The 17,485-nt window shown below is 31.7% G+C and overlaps 2 protein-coding genes across 3 annotated transcripts in view; one reads left to right on the forward strand and one right to left on the reverse strand.

The window, feature by feature from the left end:
- LOC140447061 (ras-related and estrogen-regulated growth inhibitor) overlaps positions 1-17,485 on the reverse strand; it is a 110,786-nt gene that overhangs the window by 63,715 nt on the left and 29,586 nt on the right. The gene's annotated exons all lie outside the window — the stretch shown is intronic.
- LOC140447060 (uncharacterized) overlaps positions 2,132-17,485 on the forward strand; it is a 45,061-nt gene continuing 29,707 nt past the window's right edge. The window contains exons 1-9 of one of the 2 annotated variants that reach the window (XM_072539646.1): positions 2,132-2,444; positions 6,056-6,219; positions 7,400-7,691; positions 8,812-8,874; positions 11,698-11,769; positions 14,158-14,193; positions 14,244-14,440; positions 14,527-14,665; positions 16,231-16,287. In XM_072539646.1, the coding sequence (XP_072395747.1) occupies positions 2,237-2,444; positions 6,056-6,219; positions 7,400-7,691; positions 8,812-8,874; positions 11,698-11,769; positions 14,158-14,193; positions 14,244-14,440; positions 14,527-14,665; positions 16,231-16,287 (1,228 nt within the window). In that variant the 5' untranslated portion in view covers positions 2,132-2,236. The remainder of the gene's footprint in view (positions 2,445-6,055; positions 6,220-7,399; positions 7,692-8,811; positions 8,875-11,697; positions 11,770-14,157; positions 14,194-14,243; positions 14,441-14,526; positions 14,666-16,230; positions 16,288-17,485) is intronic. The other variant, XM_072539647.1, reaches the window with a different exon arrangement.

A 17,485-nucleotide genomic window follows, 5' to 3' on the forward strand; every position in this document is an offset into this window, starting at 1 on the left:
TCAACAGCACATTTTTTTTATGAAATTGTTATCAGTGAAAGTTTTTTTGCCTTTGCCAGCACAAGCGACACGGCATAAGATGCATGCAAAGAATGCGTTTGAGAGTGTTATATTTTACTGAACATCCCAGTTTGCTGTTTAAGCTTTTTCTTCAAATCTGCAACTAGGGCACGCCGACTTTCATTTGTGTACGTAGCATACTTATTTTCATGCACTGTTGTGTAATGTCTTCTCACATTATATTCTTTAGGCACTGAAACGACATTCATGCACACTAAGCACTGCAACTTTCCATTATTGTTAGCAATCAAGTAATCACTCTCCCAACTTTCTTTGTAAATTCTGTTCTTACTATCAATTTTCCGTTTTACTGGTTTTACACTCATTATTGTATAAGAGGAATCAAGACAAAGAATTAATCAAGTTCACTGTTCACTAGCAACGTAATAGATTAGCCGACTAGCCTTCGTGTCAGTAGCACACTGGCACGATGGCATGGCGACTGGCGACGGATGGTAAGCAGTGGGAGATGTGGCCTGCGTGAACTGTGATGCGCAGTAATCAGTGCAGTTCTCATAGTGGTGGAGGATGATTGTGTTCGTTACACGTCCGCGAAGCGGCACGCGGTACAGTACTTGTGATGTAAAAACACTGCTAAGCCATAAAATATAAAATAAATTAAAAAATCTTTTTTCACAGTGGCAGCATTTAAAGAAAATATATGCTTTTAGAAAATCTTACGTGGGTCACAACAAATAGCCTCGCGCCCGGATGCGGCCCGCGGGCCGCCAGTTGGACAAACCTGATTTACAACGTATGCTGCACCAATTTAATATAACCGCCAGAAAATTTAACATGTTAATTTCCCCAAAAAAGACAAAATGCATGGTTACAACACAAATTTACTAAGATGTTAAGTGAAGCTGGAAGGTCAGATGATAGAACAAGTGATGGAGTTTAAATATCTGGGCATCACATTATCTAGCTACGAAAAGCTCGAAAGCGAAGTGGAAGATCAAGTGAATAGACCAAACAAAGCCTCAGGCTGCCTAAATAAAACAATCTGGAGAAATAAAAATATCGGGAAAGAAACGAAAGGCAGGATTTACAAAACAGTCATCATACCAATAATAAGATACGCGACAGAATCAAATCCTGCTACAGAGGGGACAAAAAGGATGTTAGAAACAGCAGAGATGAAAACACTTGAAAAAATTTATGGTAAGACACTATGGGACAGAGCTAGAAGTACAGATATAAGACGTAGATGCAAAGTGGAGAACATCAAGAACTGGGTAAGAAATAGAAGAGTAGAATGGAACGATCATATAAGCCGAACGACAACAAATAGAGTAGTAAAGACGACAAGAGACGGTTCCCCAATAGGAAGACGATCAGTAGGAAGACCACGAAAACAATGGAATGACAACTTACTGAAGGCACATTGAAAAACAGACAGAGTCATGTCTATATAAAAATAAGAAGAAGAAGACATTTGACTTAACGTTTTGATTGTTTTTTGTGGCTTAGACGGATGGTTATATAGCCATAGCCATCCACAAAGCTTTGATTTAATTCGTATAAATTGTCAGTTTACGTATAAATTTTATTTTACGTCTATAATAGCAATACTATATATGTAATAGAACTAGTTAATTTAGTAACTATTTAGGATTGTACATTTTCAAATGGTTTTAGGAATTTGATCGAAATGGCGATTAACCTTGCTGCTTTTATATTTGGTATTTATTTTTAACATATTTGTTATATTTTCTTGTTTAAATATATCAGATTCGGTATATGTATTATGCAGTTTTCTTGTATTGTTCTGTGGTAGCTGGCCTCTTATCTATAAATAGTTGACGAAATATTCTTCTACTACGTTAATCATTTTTGGACAAATTTCAATTGATTTTGGTAATTATATCCCTTCGCGTTTGTTTATACCATCAAATTGGTCTTTTATGTGAGAATCGACAGTGGAATATTTTGCTCTTCTTTACAAGATATGCTCACAGAATGAAAATTATGTCACTTTAGTAAGAAGGAAATCATAAAAAGAGTATTTTACTAGTGACATTGAATTATTCATAGATATTTCAAAAAATATTTAAACATTTGTTTATATTTGACATAAATATGAGGTACTAATTATATGACATATACCGATTTCAAAATATGAAATGTTTACATAGAATCAAAATTTTTCGTATTAAAAATTTTAAGAATTTTCCGTATGGCTGAAACATCTTGCACTCCTTGTGAAATAAACGAACTACAAGCATGGAAATGTATGATGGATAGCATGGTAAGATTCATCCAAGCTTCTACCAAACTAATGGGTGCTTTCAATGATAAGCCGTACGAAGACAGAATTTGCCATAAAGACTGTAAATCTTACAATCCAAATAAAATTCCAAAGTGTAAAAAATGTACATCTATTGGTATGTACCTATTAAAATCTATACTAGTGGTAATTTTAAAGTTTATATTAACTCTTAAAAGTTTATAAGTAACGATATCATTTATCAGTTTGCATGTTTTGGACGCATTAATAAGTTGGAAACCAGATGGGGGTTTTTGGTATACAGCAGAATGGCTCTGGCCTGGTCAAAGAAGTATTTGCTCCATCTTTAGTAAGACTATCAGCAATTGCATAACCAACAATTCCTTTATGTCCTGACACACACAGCAAATTTACTTTGCGCCTTACAAGTTGCTTAAGGGTTGCGATTTGTTTCTAGTTATTATCTTACAGGGGGTAGATTTCAGAATCTTCAGTATCGCTGAACTGTCTGAAGTAATCAATATTCTGGTTGGTTTTGACGTGTTGTTTCAGGTACTTGATCATAAAAATCAATTGGTAGAAATTATGCTTAAAAGATTGTAAGAGTATTTCTGAGGGATATATATATATATATATATATATATATATATATATATATATATATATTCTGGTATGCTGATATTCTGGTGCTATGGGCAGTAACCTCATTTCTACTCCCTCTTGTATTTTTAGCCCATTAGTATAAAACGGGAGAGAACCTTTTGTGATTGGTGCCATTTCGTTTTGTGTTCACTCAAACTATTTAACTATTAGTCTTATAATTAGACTTCGGCAAATATGCAAATAAAAATGTAGAAAATATGCGCATAAATATGCACGTGTTTACCCGAAAATATGCAAATATTTTACAAAATATGCATACAAATAAATAAAAAAAATCGTAAAATAGTAACAATTTTATTTAAAAAAAAAGTGTACATAACTAAATATTTCCTACTATTCATTAAGATTTACATTTATTTTAAGTAACTACATCATTTTTAAGTATGAATAAACTTATTTAGAATTATGGTAACAATAAATGACCAAGTGGTGTTCAAAATTTTCTAACAAAAACTTGTGGCTTCTGTCTGAGTACATATATTTATATATGGAAAAACTTCGTTCAACATCAACTGATGTAACGGGAGCATTTTTCAAACTAACCAAAACATTTGGTTCTAAATTAATTGTTTCCGAAATATTTCCAGCTAGAACACTGACTACTTCAGAAAGAATATGGTAACCTTTATTTTTTTCCATAGTAGCTTCAAATTTTTTTAAAATATCTTTTCCAATATTACCTCTAACGTTCCGACAACATGACGCAAATGCTTTTATTAATGCTGTACTTTCGAACAATGACAGTTTTGGTGATTCTAACTGAGTAATTGTTTTTTGAACAAAACTAAAATTTGATTTTATAAATGAAAGTTCTTGTTGAAGCAAGTTACTCTGAAAAGTTTGTTTAGAATCCAAAAGAGATTGGGAACTTTCATCTGTTAACGTATCAATTATGTTCTTTATTTTAACAAAATGATCTGCATAAAAATTAGCTGCTTCTAACCATGTTCCCCATCGCGTTAAAATAGGTTGTAGTGGAAGAGGAATGTTAGGTAGCATTTCTTTATAAAGTTGAATTCTTATAGGAGATTTAAGAAATACTTTTTTGACACTGGATATCATGGTATTTACAAGAGGAAACTTTTTTCGTATTTCCTCTGCAACTCTGTTTAATCCATGCGCTACACAAGTAACATGTATTAAATCTGGGAAAAATATTTTTAAATTTTGTCCTGCTTTCACCATATAAGCAGCATCCGATAAAATAAGCAGTAATTTATTAGAAGAAATAGTTGTCGAAAGAAAAAAAGTTGCTAATGTTTCTTGTATAAAACGCGAAATTGTTAAAGCATTTGTTTTCTCAACTTGCTGGCATGAAATAAGATGAGATTTTGGTAAGGTATCTTCTTTAAGAACACCAATCAATAAATGAGCAATATACTTTCCTGAGGAATCAGTGGTTTCGTCTACAGATATGTAAAAATAATTATCTGCAATTTCTTCCTTAATATTAATTAACACCGACGATTATAGCCCGTTCACATTATTTCTTCTTACAGACCGATCACTTGGAAAATTAAGTTTGCAATATTTTTTTAGAAACGAACTAAAATTTACATTTGCTAATTTTGAAAGCGGTATGTTTGCAGACACTAATGCGCGACACAAGTCTTCATTAAAAGTTTCTTGCTCATCTAATTTCTTTGAAGTAGATTGGAAACATTTAGCCATTAAAGTTTGATGTTTTCCTCCTATTTTTCCTTTTTTTGCAATGTGTGAAGCAGTTCTCACATGTTGGTCTATCTGAAATTTCTTCTCACATGCTATCTATAAATAAAAATAAAAACCTTTATTTTAACCCAACCTTTAAAATATAAAAATATACAAGGTGTTTTTGGTTAATCAAATAACTGGTTTAAAAAAAAAAAAAATTGGCTAAGTGTTTTAAATGCAGTATTAATCCACAAATTAGTTTTTGTTACTAACCATTAGTACATCATATAACTTATTTTAAAATTCAACAAAAGTTTTTTTTTTGTTAATTCAATTACAATAAAAATAATTGTGTTTTAGAATAGCTGACTTCATAAAAAAAAGTAAAGGTGAAAAATTTTTCTAAATACACACCATTGTATTGTACCATGGACAATTTTTTCTCACTAAAGGAAGCTATTTTTCATTTAAAAACAACCTACGAGTACTAAATTTCAAGTAAATACGTTTATTGGTTTTAAAGTTATTGTTGTTATTAACTAAAAGAATTTAATTTTTTTTAATTTTAACACCCTGTATCTCGAAAAGTAAATTAGTTTGACCCCTCATTAACTATATCGTTTTGTTCAATTTTTCGAGAAGTATCTACAGTCAAACGTTGTAAGTGTCATTTGGAAACACCCTGAATGTATGAAATAATCAATATTTAATAGAAAATATTAGATACTTACAATTTTGCCACAGACTGAACAGTAGATTTTTCCCATATCCATAGACAGCTCTTTATAAGGTTTAATCCAAGTTGAAGCACTGGTTGTTTTAGGCATTATAAAATCACAATCTTCCTTTTTGTTACGCACAACGAGTGTTTACGCTTTGAATATCAAAACAAAAATGATTTACAAATCTGAGCATCAAATTAGAAATGTTTAGGTACCTAATTCAATAAACTGGGAGATTTTGGAAAATCCCTAAATTAGGAACAAAACTATTAGCCGTTTACCTGCTGTTAAGATACAATAAATTGTAGATAGATTTGGGGATTAGATCATAAAATGCAAATGAGCGAACCCTTAGCGATTATCCAATAACTGAATGCCTCAGTGACCGAGACTTTCTAAGAATGATGAGGGCTACTTAAATTGATATCCTTTGAAATTGTAAATGTTTTGTACCTATAGAGATTACGTACTTAGATCATTTCTTGATTAAAATGACTACAAAATTTTATACAAGAATTGAAATAAATTGGTATGTTTAAAAATTTTCAAATACAGTATAAAAATCTGAACTTTTATGCACTTTATGCAAACTTTTATACAAATATGCCAAAATATGAAATATTTGCATAAAATATGCACAATATGCAAAATGTGCAATATGCATATTTGCCGAAGTCTACTTATAATTCTTTCAATTCAAATTTTAAATTAACATTAATATGTTATTTAGATTTTACTGACGAAAGAGACAAAAAAATAAGTGAATATTGTCATGAAAAATGTGCGATATGTATTCCGAAACAGTCATCAAAATGTAAATGCCCGATTCCATTACTTTCAAAACTTCTAAATGAGACAGAGAAATCCGAACCAAGTTTTCAACCCAGGGAAGTAGTAAGTAATTTAAATTTTAGCAAACTATAAATCGTACCCTTAGTAAAGTATAGGCACAACTCAAAAAAGAAAATGTTGAGAAATCACATTTAAAGTTTTGCGTGACTAGAATTTTTAAGAAAATGCCCTATAACATAACGCCTGTGCATTAAGTATATAATTCTGAAAATGTTTAAACTAATACCGTAGATCATGTATTGAATGTTAGATGTTTTAAAAGTAATAAAATGATAATATTTTTTACAAAAAAAATAATTTATCTTACCCTTGTCCAAATATGCCGTTATATTACTAAATGGTTCGGGCAGATATTGGTCTATATCAAATTCGGTCGATGGTAGTCTAACTTTCTTGTCATATTTCATAATATTGCATTATATTATGAACGAAATAATGTTAAATACATTGATAGGCCGTGTGCTGACATAAATGACAAAAACAGTAGACAGAAGTACAACTTTATTGTTACATAAAAAATACAAAATAATGCTTTCACTTGCTTAAAATAAAAACAAAATGCTTTTATTGTTCAATTTAATGTCAGAAATAATGTCAGTCAATATAAAAAATATAAAACTTAAAAAATGTTTAAAAAGATTGTAAAAGGAACTAAACATTACATTAGTCTGGAAGTTTTCTTGCCTCAACATTAAAACACTAAAACTATTTATGAACAAAATTCTTATACCTGTGAGAATCATTATGAAATGAAAATATGTAATAATATTATTTGTTAGACTATTTGAAAAGTTCTTCTTCTTTAAGTGCCATTTCCGCGACGAAGGTTGGCAATCATCATGGCTATTCTGACCTTCGAGGCAGCTGCTCTGAACAATTGTCTTGAGCTACAACCAAACCACTCTCTCAGTGGTATGTCTCAGAGAATGTAGCGTCTCTCTCCTGTTGCCGACAAGAATGTAGCGTAGAAATTTTTAAATAATTTTAAACTGTTTGTCCTTGTTTTAGTGTCGTGTTATGTACAATTTATGTTTAATTTCATGTTTATTACATTCTGCGCTTGCTGGATAGCCCAAATTTGACGAAATGCCCCTGATGATGCTGTAGAAAGCGAAAGTACTTGGGCAAGATTTGATTATTAAAATTGTGCTCGATATTTGCCTTTAATTTTTCAGATAAGTTAAAATAAAACTGTTATGATAAAAACCATTATTTTAAACAGAATGAAGATCAAATTCCGGATCAATATACAGAAATGTCACTCAGTGCAAAAATTCCCACTGGACAAACTACGGAAGATACTTTTGGTTTCGAGATTCTACAAGATACTGAACAGTTTTCTGAAACTGCTGCTCCAATTGCAAGCGAACTGCCTTTAGATGATACAACAGAATCTAAAGCTATATACGTCGATCAAGCAGCCTATGCTACTAAAGAAAACTTACAAAGTCAATGGGAAAATGAAACTAAGAAGGTTGGGAAGCGCGAAGTCGCAAAAAGGGAAACGTTTGAAGGTAGTTAATTTGACCTCACTTCATTGTACAAAAAAAATAATATATTTAATTATTGTTTGTAAGTAAGTATTACGTTAGTGGTCGATGTAATAAGGATATAAAAACAATGTTAATATATTACAGTAAGTAAAAGAAAACTTATTTTATTGGTTATATTTCCAACTTACATTTGTACAGATTTAAAATTTTAATTAAAATTGTAGTGAAATATTAAGTACAAAAGTTAGTAAAACATATTCTTAAATTAAAATTTTTTTTTTATTTAATTTATCCGCATCAACCACTAGGGTTATTAGAGGTAGGTTTATGATACAAATAGAGAAAATAAGATTCATTTTAGAAGTCATGACTTACAACAATATGTTACAATGTACATGTATATAGTACATGTAACAAAAATTAAATCATAATTTATTAAAGAGTTTACAATATATAATATAAAAAAAATTTAAAAAAGACAGACCTTCATTGAATTTTTTAGCCAGTGCTTCTTTCAGGCCGTTGGGTATCTTGAACATCGCCTTGGCTGAGGTGTACTCTGGACATTCTATTATTATATGGTTGACTGTGAAAGGTGTTTGGCATGTTTAGCACATTGGTGGTGGTACTTTGGAGATAATGTAGCCGTGCGTAAGTCGTGTATGCCCAAGCCGGAGTCTGCTGATAATTACCTGGTCTTTTCTTTTTGGTGGTATAGGAAGATTTTTTGAACATACGTCTGATTTGATGCTTTTAAGATCCCATATTTCTTGCCAGATTTACCTGTTGTAGTCGGAATCTTCACATTGTTTATAGCTTCAAACGCTGTTTTGTCTGCTAGCTTATTACCAGTGATTCCGACATGTGATGGGATCCACATAAATGATATGGTTTTCCCAGAAAATTGGAGCTGTTGCAACGCGTCTTTAATTAGGAATATATTGATGTGTGTAGGATAAACATGTTTAATGGTCTGTAAAGAACTTAATGAATCTGATAATATTAGTATTTGTTTTTCATTTGTGATTTTACAATGATTTAGTGCGTCAAGTATTGCTTAGTATTGCTAGTGTTCAAGTATTTGTTTTGTTCATTTAATAGTCCAAGAATATTAAATATGTATAAACGTTTTAAATTTTAGTGAACGACTCTTGTATTTGTGATGATCTAAGAAAAAAAGAAGAAGAAGAAAAATTAACGGAAGGTGTGTATTTACTTGTGAGTAAACATTAATAACTGACTATAAATGTATTTTGCTTTTATTATTCTTAGATTTCGAATACATGTTTATATTTTCAATAAAATACAACATCAATATATCTATATATATATATATATATATATATATATATATATATTAAACTTAGAGCTAAGATTAATACTGTTATAAAAATTAATATTAAACTCACCAGTCTTCCGGGTTGAACCGCGTCGATATCCATTTTGCCGAGCTTTCGACATTCTCTCTGATGTCTTCTTCAGGGCTTCCGAGGTCACAGTCTCCCGAGCCCCCAGACACTACTACACTCACTAGTCACTTCTAGTTCACTCACTAGTTCACTACTACTGTAGTGTAGTATTAAAATGACTGAAAATGACAAAAGAAAAATAAACACTCCTAAACCAATGAATTAACAATTTTACTAATTCAAAAACACTGTAATAAAATCTAGAGGTCTGCGGTGGACAAGACGTCGAGCCATAAAAAATTTAAAATTTTTAAATGCACTTATTTTATTGGCGAAAACCGAGGGAACTAGACGAAGAGGTAGGTTAAGGTTGAGATGAAGTTGTGATGTAGATGCCAGAAAGCTCAGTGTTTTCAACTGGCATCAAGCTGCACAGAATAAGACCAAATGGAAGAATCAGCATAGGAAGGTCAAGGATCAAATCAGACCATAGCATCAATGAAAATAATTAAATAAAATGGGCGATATAGTAGAGATCGTAGGCAAAAAACACTTTTGGAGACTACGCGACTTCAAAAATCTATGGTAGCGATCCTCTAAACCTGTCCAAACTGGTACAGGATTCTAGAATTCTGGAATGGGTGTCATGAAATAATGCAAGATGTACAATAAACGAATAGCTGCATCATGACCGGTTTATAACACACAAAAAATAAGGGCAATCTACGGGAAACACTCTTAAAGATATCACGTCATTGCATTTTCTGCAAGTTCCGTCAATGGGGGTAACTTAATACGCCGGTATTTTTTGATACGATTTGAAGCATTACACTTTATTTGTATCCAAAATATAGAATCATCTTCTTCTTTTTCTTCTCGTAACACTAAAACCCGGGTTGGGTTTTGGCTGACTGCACAACTTGCTTCCATCTTAAACGGTCGTCCATAATAGTTGGGTCAGTGGGCAGCTTCATTGTTCTTAGATCTGACCATATATTGTCTCCCCATCGCATTCGTGAACGTCTTAAGGGCCTTCTTTCTGTGAGAGCTTCCTCCCATATTAACTTGGCAAGGCAGTTATTAGGGAGTCTATGGACATGGCCAGCCCATCTTAGACGTTGGGATTTTTTCTCTTGGACTATATCGCTCGCTCTATACATTGACCGCAGCATTTGTTCTCATTCGGTATTGGTTGCTATTAAGGTCGTGGTAAGGCCCAAAGATTCTTCTGAGGATTTTCCTCTCAAAAAATCTAAGTTTTCTTTCAATTTCTTTGGTCAGGGTCCACGTCTCACACCCATACATGAGCACCAGTCTCATCACCGTTTTATATATTCTAATCTTTGATGTTCGTGTTAGGCTTTTAGATTTAATAGTATTGTTGAGGCTGTACATACATCTGTTTGCTGCCCGAATTCTTCCTTTAATCTCTTCCGCAATATCGTTATCTGTAGTAATTGTTGGTCCGAGATATTTAAAACTCTCCACTCTTTCAAAGCTATATAGGTCTATTGAAACATTTTGCCCTATTCTATCTCGTCCCTTTTGTCTGTTGATGCACATGTATTTGGTTTTCTCTTTGTTTGCTCTTAAACCAGTTTTCTTGACCTCCACTTCCAATTTATTAAGTCTCCTTCACACTGATGACTGTGTTTCCCACAATGTCAATGTCATAGGCAATGCTTCGTTAGCCTTAGGTTTCTCTGAAGATATTCTCAACCTGATTTTTGCTCTTACTAGGTGATGGTATGTATCTTCATTGGCTCCCCTAAGGCTTTTTACATCCAGCACATTACTTTCATGTCTAGCGTCGATAATTACGTGTTCAATTTGGTTCCGCACGGTCTCAACCCACGGTGTGACTTGATATACCAAAATTTTTTTCCAAAAAGAATCTTAAACTAAAATTTATAACGTTATGGCACTTTGACTATATAAACTAGAGATAGAAACTAAACTTTTAAGGGGTATATAAAATTCTTAGGTGTTTTCATTCCAAAACTGCAAACAGTTTTATTTCAAAAATGTATTAAGTCACTCCAATTGACAGTTATAATAATCAAAAATTATATAAACGGTTACTATATTTATTATCAGTAGTAATATCCCTAGGACATTGATAACAGACGAGATAATTTCATGACAATCGAAAGCTCGTTCCTTGGTAACAGCACTCAGCCTTCGGCTTCGTGCTGTTACCAAGCAACGAGCTTGAGAAATTTGTCATGAAATTATGAGGCATTCATCAATGTCCGAGGGATATTCGGCGGATAATTTTTCGAAAAAAAAATCATAACTCAACATAACGAAACATTTATTTATTAAAAGTACAGTTAGTGAAAGTAAAATTATTAAAATTTAAGCTAACATTAGATTAAAGCATTTTGAAATTTATTTGGATGAAGTTGTCAAACTCGATCGTGTTGTCATAGGGATTGAAAATTGAACTGAATGCAATTATCAGTCTAATGTTAACATGATTGGGTGAAATTGTTCCACATGACACAAAATGACGAAATTTGAATGGTTGTTAGAACAGTCGAAAAATTATCCTTTTAATAGATTATAATCATTTATTTTTTTTATATTTTTTGATAAAATTGTTCTATTATTTGTAGTTATATGTGCTTACATGGTTTTACTTCATCAGTGTCAAGTTGCCTGCAAAAATTTTTTGAGAAAATATTCCGGTGCGTTGGTTTTATATTGAGTTTCATAATTTTCATTTGACTTAATTTATTAATTATTATAAAAGACAATTTATTTGACACTGGTTTTCTGGTTTATTTACTTGTTTTAAAAGGTGCGAAAAATAATCATTTTCTTCGGACTTTCTTCTTTATATAAAGACTAATTTGTAAATCGATTCCTATCTCATTTTCTCCTCCGATATTTTTGTTTTGTATAGAATTTATTTTAAGTGATTGGTTTCTAATAAATTAGTGGTCATATATTTACAGTTTCCAGTTGTTCTCTGGTAGCACAATATTTCTTTACAGTTTTAGAGAAGGTCCAAAAATATGCGATTATCTACTCAGATTAGACCCCTGCATTTCCTACATTGACCGCATCTGTATCTAATATAAAATTAAAACTAGCTCTGGGATAAGCCAAAACTGGATCTGTACCCAAATCATTCCTGAGCTGATTTAATGCTCCTTGATATTCATAAATTTATCAAAAAGATGACTTTTTTTAACCGTAATGTCTATACCCAAGTACCTAATATGGTAGTCTATACCAGTGCTACCCAGGTACCTTTGGCAAACTTCTATTGTACGTTCCGAAAATAACAGACGCTTGGCATTTTTGTTTGTTTGCTTTCAATGTTCATTTAACTGTGCTTACAAGTTGTTAATATTTTTGTAACTATATATGTGTGTTTTATATTGTAATAATGGCAAGAAAAGAAGTGAGTGCAACGAAGTGAAAACGAAGCTCCGATGACCAAAAAATCTATCATATCAACCCAGCAGAGTTCTCCAAGTTTAAGTACCAAATCTAAGCAACGAGGGCATGTGCATAATCCCAATGCGTCTCACTAAGGATAATGTCATTCTTAATAAGGGATTGTGAGACTTAGATGGGCTGGCGTCCGACGACGTCCTTAATAGAGCCGGCGTGGAAAGAGAACTCTTTGAATTAATTAAAAAACGCAAGATTGGTTACCTTGGGCACATATTTAGAGGAGCAAAATATGAAATACCACAGTTAATCCTACAAGGGAAGATCGAAGGTAGGAGAGGAGCCGGCCGCAAACAATTATCCTGGTTAAGGAATATTAAAGAATGGACAGGAATACACAATACAGGCGAGCTGTGTCACGCCGCCAAGAACAGAATTCTAGTAATGAGATAGTCGCCTACGCACTTTGGTGTATGGCATGTTAAGAAGAAGAAGATGGGCTGGACACATTGCTATGATGTCAGATCACGAATACACGAAGAGATTAACATTTTCAAAACCAGAGGGCATAAGAAACAGAGAACCATCACGAATGAGATGGATTGATGATGTGAAAGAAGACCTACAGATTCTAAATGTTAGAAAATGGAGGGAAGTTGCCAGGAATCGACTGGAGTGGCGACTTCTTTGTGAGCAGGCCAAAATCCACAACGGATTGTCGAGCCACTTATGATGATGAATAATGGATTGTGTTTTATATGTACGAAAAATGCAACAGTAGCAAATTTTGGATTTAAGTGCCAGAACTGTATGAGAATGTACCATTACAAATGTCTGCTGAAAAAAGATTTATACACACCTCATTATTTATGGAAAGTGTGCCAAAGAAATGCGCAGTTTCTTTTTTTTCTGTTCATGCGATAAAGATTTTTATTTTAAGTTTCAATGAAATTTTATTCATTCAGTTAAGGTTTTTATTTCAAAACATTTCAGCTTATGTTCCAGTTTTTTTTATTTAATAAATGTAAACATTTATTTAAAATGATTTGAGCTCTTATTGTTTCATTCCATTACTATGAAAGTAATGCCATTAATTGCAGCAAGACGTGTGACAATTACTGCAGCCATGTGAACGCCAATAACTTCAGGCAACGTGCCAATAACTGGTACTTTGTCTGTTTTTTAATTTAAATCAATTTCGTTTAAATATACCAACGTTATTATTAAAAACACATGTGTGATAAGAACGGTAGAACATCACACAACCCATAATAAAAGTACCCGAAATTGTGATTCTTTTTTTGTGAAACTGGGAAATATTTTTTGGGACATTTCCTTAAAGTGTCAATAACTGGGTGCGTTACCCTAAATAAATTTATTTATTTGTTTATTTCTCTGGTCTCTGCTGCTTCTGTATTATCCACTCCTATTTTTCTGATGGATATTCATCTATTCACATCTATCGTATCTCAAATATCTCTCCAGTCACTTAATAACAACTGGATATTTTACGTATAAAAGTATATCTTTTTCTTATTTAATTTTATTTTTTTTTTAATTTTTGTATGTATTTTATAGAAGTATGTTGTTGTGGATTAATTATACTTAATTAATGTTTAATAAAATAAAAGGTAATTCAATATTTTACTAACACTATTAATTATCATTTTCAGATGCTACCAAATGTAAATGTGGGTATGATGTTAAAGGTGAGTTAATTTTTGTTCAGCTTACTTTTATTTCCAAAATGCTTTTTTAGAAATATGTTCTTGCCCACTCTCATCTGTTGAAAAGCTAGAATTGACAGAGAAGATGGCTACAAAACTACAAGTTGCACAAGATGAAATAGACGAATTAAAAAAAGAATTATATCAACTTCAATTTACAGAACTGACCAAACATAACAAATCAGCTGCGTTATATAAAGAGATTATGAAGGGATCTGCTCTTGACTCGGTGAGAGTTGTCTTTTGTATTATCTTATGCACGGACATTCATTAAAATTGAATTTTCTTGAAGATAATTTTATTGTTCAATTTTAGAGTTTTGGAAGACCTGGCACAGCACATAGCACTCTTAGAGACCAATCTCGCACTTTGCAAAAACCAAGTTCAAGTGTAAAACGTTTACCAAGTGACAAAACTCAAACTGCTGCGTTATCATATCAACAACTTTTTACAGGTAATTTAAAGGTTTACTGAAAAACTTACTTAATATTTTTAAAATTATTCTCGAAGGAAGATCACCTTTATTTTAATTTTGTCAAATAAGTAAGAGAGAATACCATACGCACCCATAAATTATATCGCTTTTAAAAATACTGTTATATAGCTGTATATTTTTCTTGAATTAGTGCGCCTATTATTTAAAAAAAAATTAATGGGAAAATCCCAGTAGTTGGCTGTATACCATCGTTTAAAAAACTATACAGAAGTAAAACATTTGTATTTAGGTATAAAACATATAATTAAAACTTTTTAAAAAAAAACGGGTGTGGCAGTCCGGTGGGACTGCCGGTGGAAGTTACACTTCTATACACGCATTCGCCGTTACAAATTTATTTGGGAGTCAATCTGCACAATCATTACATATGTAATTCTATAGGTAAGACATAGCAGAAAGAGAAACAGAATTAATAACAACTTACTAACATTGAAGGATTGAATCAATATTTTGATGAAAATGTATATTTTTATTTTCATATATGTATGAAAGGAGTTGAAGGCAAAATTTTTTTACACATACTCTGTAGTAAAATTCATTGTTTATTTTGTTATTAATATAATAATACAATACAAATTAAACTGCAATATTCATAAGTATTTAAAAATGACAATAATATACAAAAAAAAATACACTACAATACAATGCAACATAATTCCATATAATAATACAATACAAATTAAAATGCAATATCCAAAAGTATTTAAAAATGACAATAATGTAATAATATTAATAAAAAAGTCCTCCCCGACTGAGAATCGAACCCCGGTCTCACGCGTGACAGGCGGGGATACTGACTACTACACTACCGAGGACATGACACAAATGTATTTCAAAATTGACAGTTCTGAATCACACAGTGATTTATTGAGATTATTATTTTGAAATACAAAAGAATAATATAATTATGAACATTTAATAAATAATACAAAACATATCACATAAATAATAATATTAATAAATATTTTATTATATGTATAATATTATGTGTATATATATCTTTATATAATATATATAATATTAAATTATATATACAAAAGGAACATTTTTATATTCGAGAGAGGAAGAGGGAAAAAATATATCTTCTGTCTCTCTCTTACTCATTATCTTACATATGTGATGATTTCATAGATTCACTCCCACACAAATTTCCAACGTGGAGCGCGCGTATAGAAGTATAACTTCAAAAGTTTCGTCAAAATTTATACAGTACCATAACGTGACGTTTTCGATCTAGATCAGATCGTCCTCAGTGCCTTCTTTTGTAATTGAAGCTAACACTAAAATTGTAGCTGTGACATCAATATATGGTTTTACATTGTTCCAAATTTAAATTCTAATCTGACTCTAGGTCGATGACATTGGATAAAAATTTAATACTTAAAGAGCAACATGTTTCTTTGCTCGACTTGAACACCTTGGTTTATTATTTTTTTCGTAGAAATTTAACCGCGCTCTGTATATCTGTACAATAAATCTGGTTTTCTATTTTCAATAAATATATCAAGTTTTGTGTTTTTTAGGCAAAAATGCGCCAGTGCTGACTTCTTCTTTATTGGATAAAGATACATCACATTCGGGTATGTTCAAGTTTTGGTGTATTTGCAAATATTTTAAAGGAATTTTGATAAATGTTATTTATTTTATAAAATATAAAGACAATATTATAATCACAATAGGTATTTAAATCAGTTACGGAAATATCTTTAAAAAACATAACGATGATTTTCAGTTAGTGTTTAAAATATTGACAATAATTTTAAAATTGTACTATCAATAAAAAAGTCTAAAAAAGTGCTAATAAATCAAAGGATCAGTTTTTTTTCAGGGTTTTCATAGTGGAAGATCGTATACAGATGCAATATTCGTTATAAAGCAAATTACTGAGAAATCACTAGAGTATAGTAGACCAACATTTCTGTGTCTGATTGACCTAAAGAAAGCGTTTGACAGAGTAAGACTCAAAGATGTAATCCATCTTGTGTATAATAGAGAATATTGTCTCTAGAGAATATATATCTAAATATTATAAAAACTATCGAAAACATCTACCAAAACAGCAAAATAGAAGTCAGAATAGATGGATAACTTATAGAACCTGTAGAAATAGGCAGCGGAATAAGACAAGGGAATTCATTGAGCCCCATGCTCCTCAATTTAATCATAGATGAAATCATCAAAAGCGTTAACAAAGAAAGAGGATACAGAATGGAAAATAAAGAAATTAAAATAGTCTGTTACGTAGACGACGCAATATTGATAGCCCAAGATGAAGACAGTCTGCAAAGACTGGTCCACAGATTTAACATAAGGGCAAAAGAATTAAATATGACAATCTCATCTCAAAAAACTAAAACAATAGTAGTCAGCAAAGAACCAACCAGATGTAAAGTAGAAATTGATGGCATCAGTATTGAACAGGTAATGGAAATAAAATACCTGGGAACTACACTGTCTTGCTATAGAAATCTGGATGCTATTGAGAAGTGCGAGATCAAGTACAAAAAGCAAATAGACTGGCAGGGTGCCTTAATAACACTATATGGTGAAACAGACACAACACTGAGATGAAGTCAAGAATTTATAAAGCCAGTGTAAGACCAATAATGACATACACCTCAGAAACCAGACCCGAGATGGCCACAATTTTAAAGGCTACTGGAAACTGCAGATATGAGAGTACTAAGCAGAATTACAGGAAATACGCTGGGAGATCGAAAGAGAAGTGAAGACATTAGAAGAAAATGTAATGTACAGTATATAAATCAATGGACACAA

The sequence above is a fragment of the Diabrotica undecimpunctata genome, chromosome 7 (genome assembly GCF_040954645.1).
Source record: "Diabrotica undecimpunctata isolate CICGRU chromosome 7, icDiaUnde3, whole genome shotgun sequence".
Classification (NCBI taxonomy): Eukaryota; Metazoa; Arthropoda; class Insecta; order Coleoptera; family Chrysomelidae; genus Diabrotica; species Diabrotica undecimpunctata.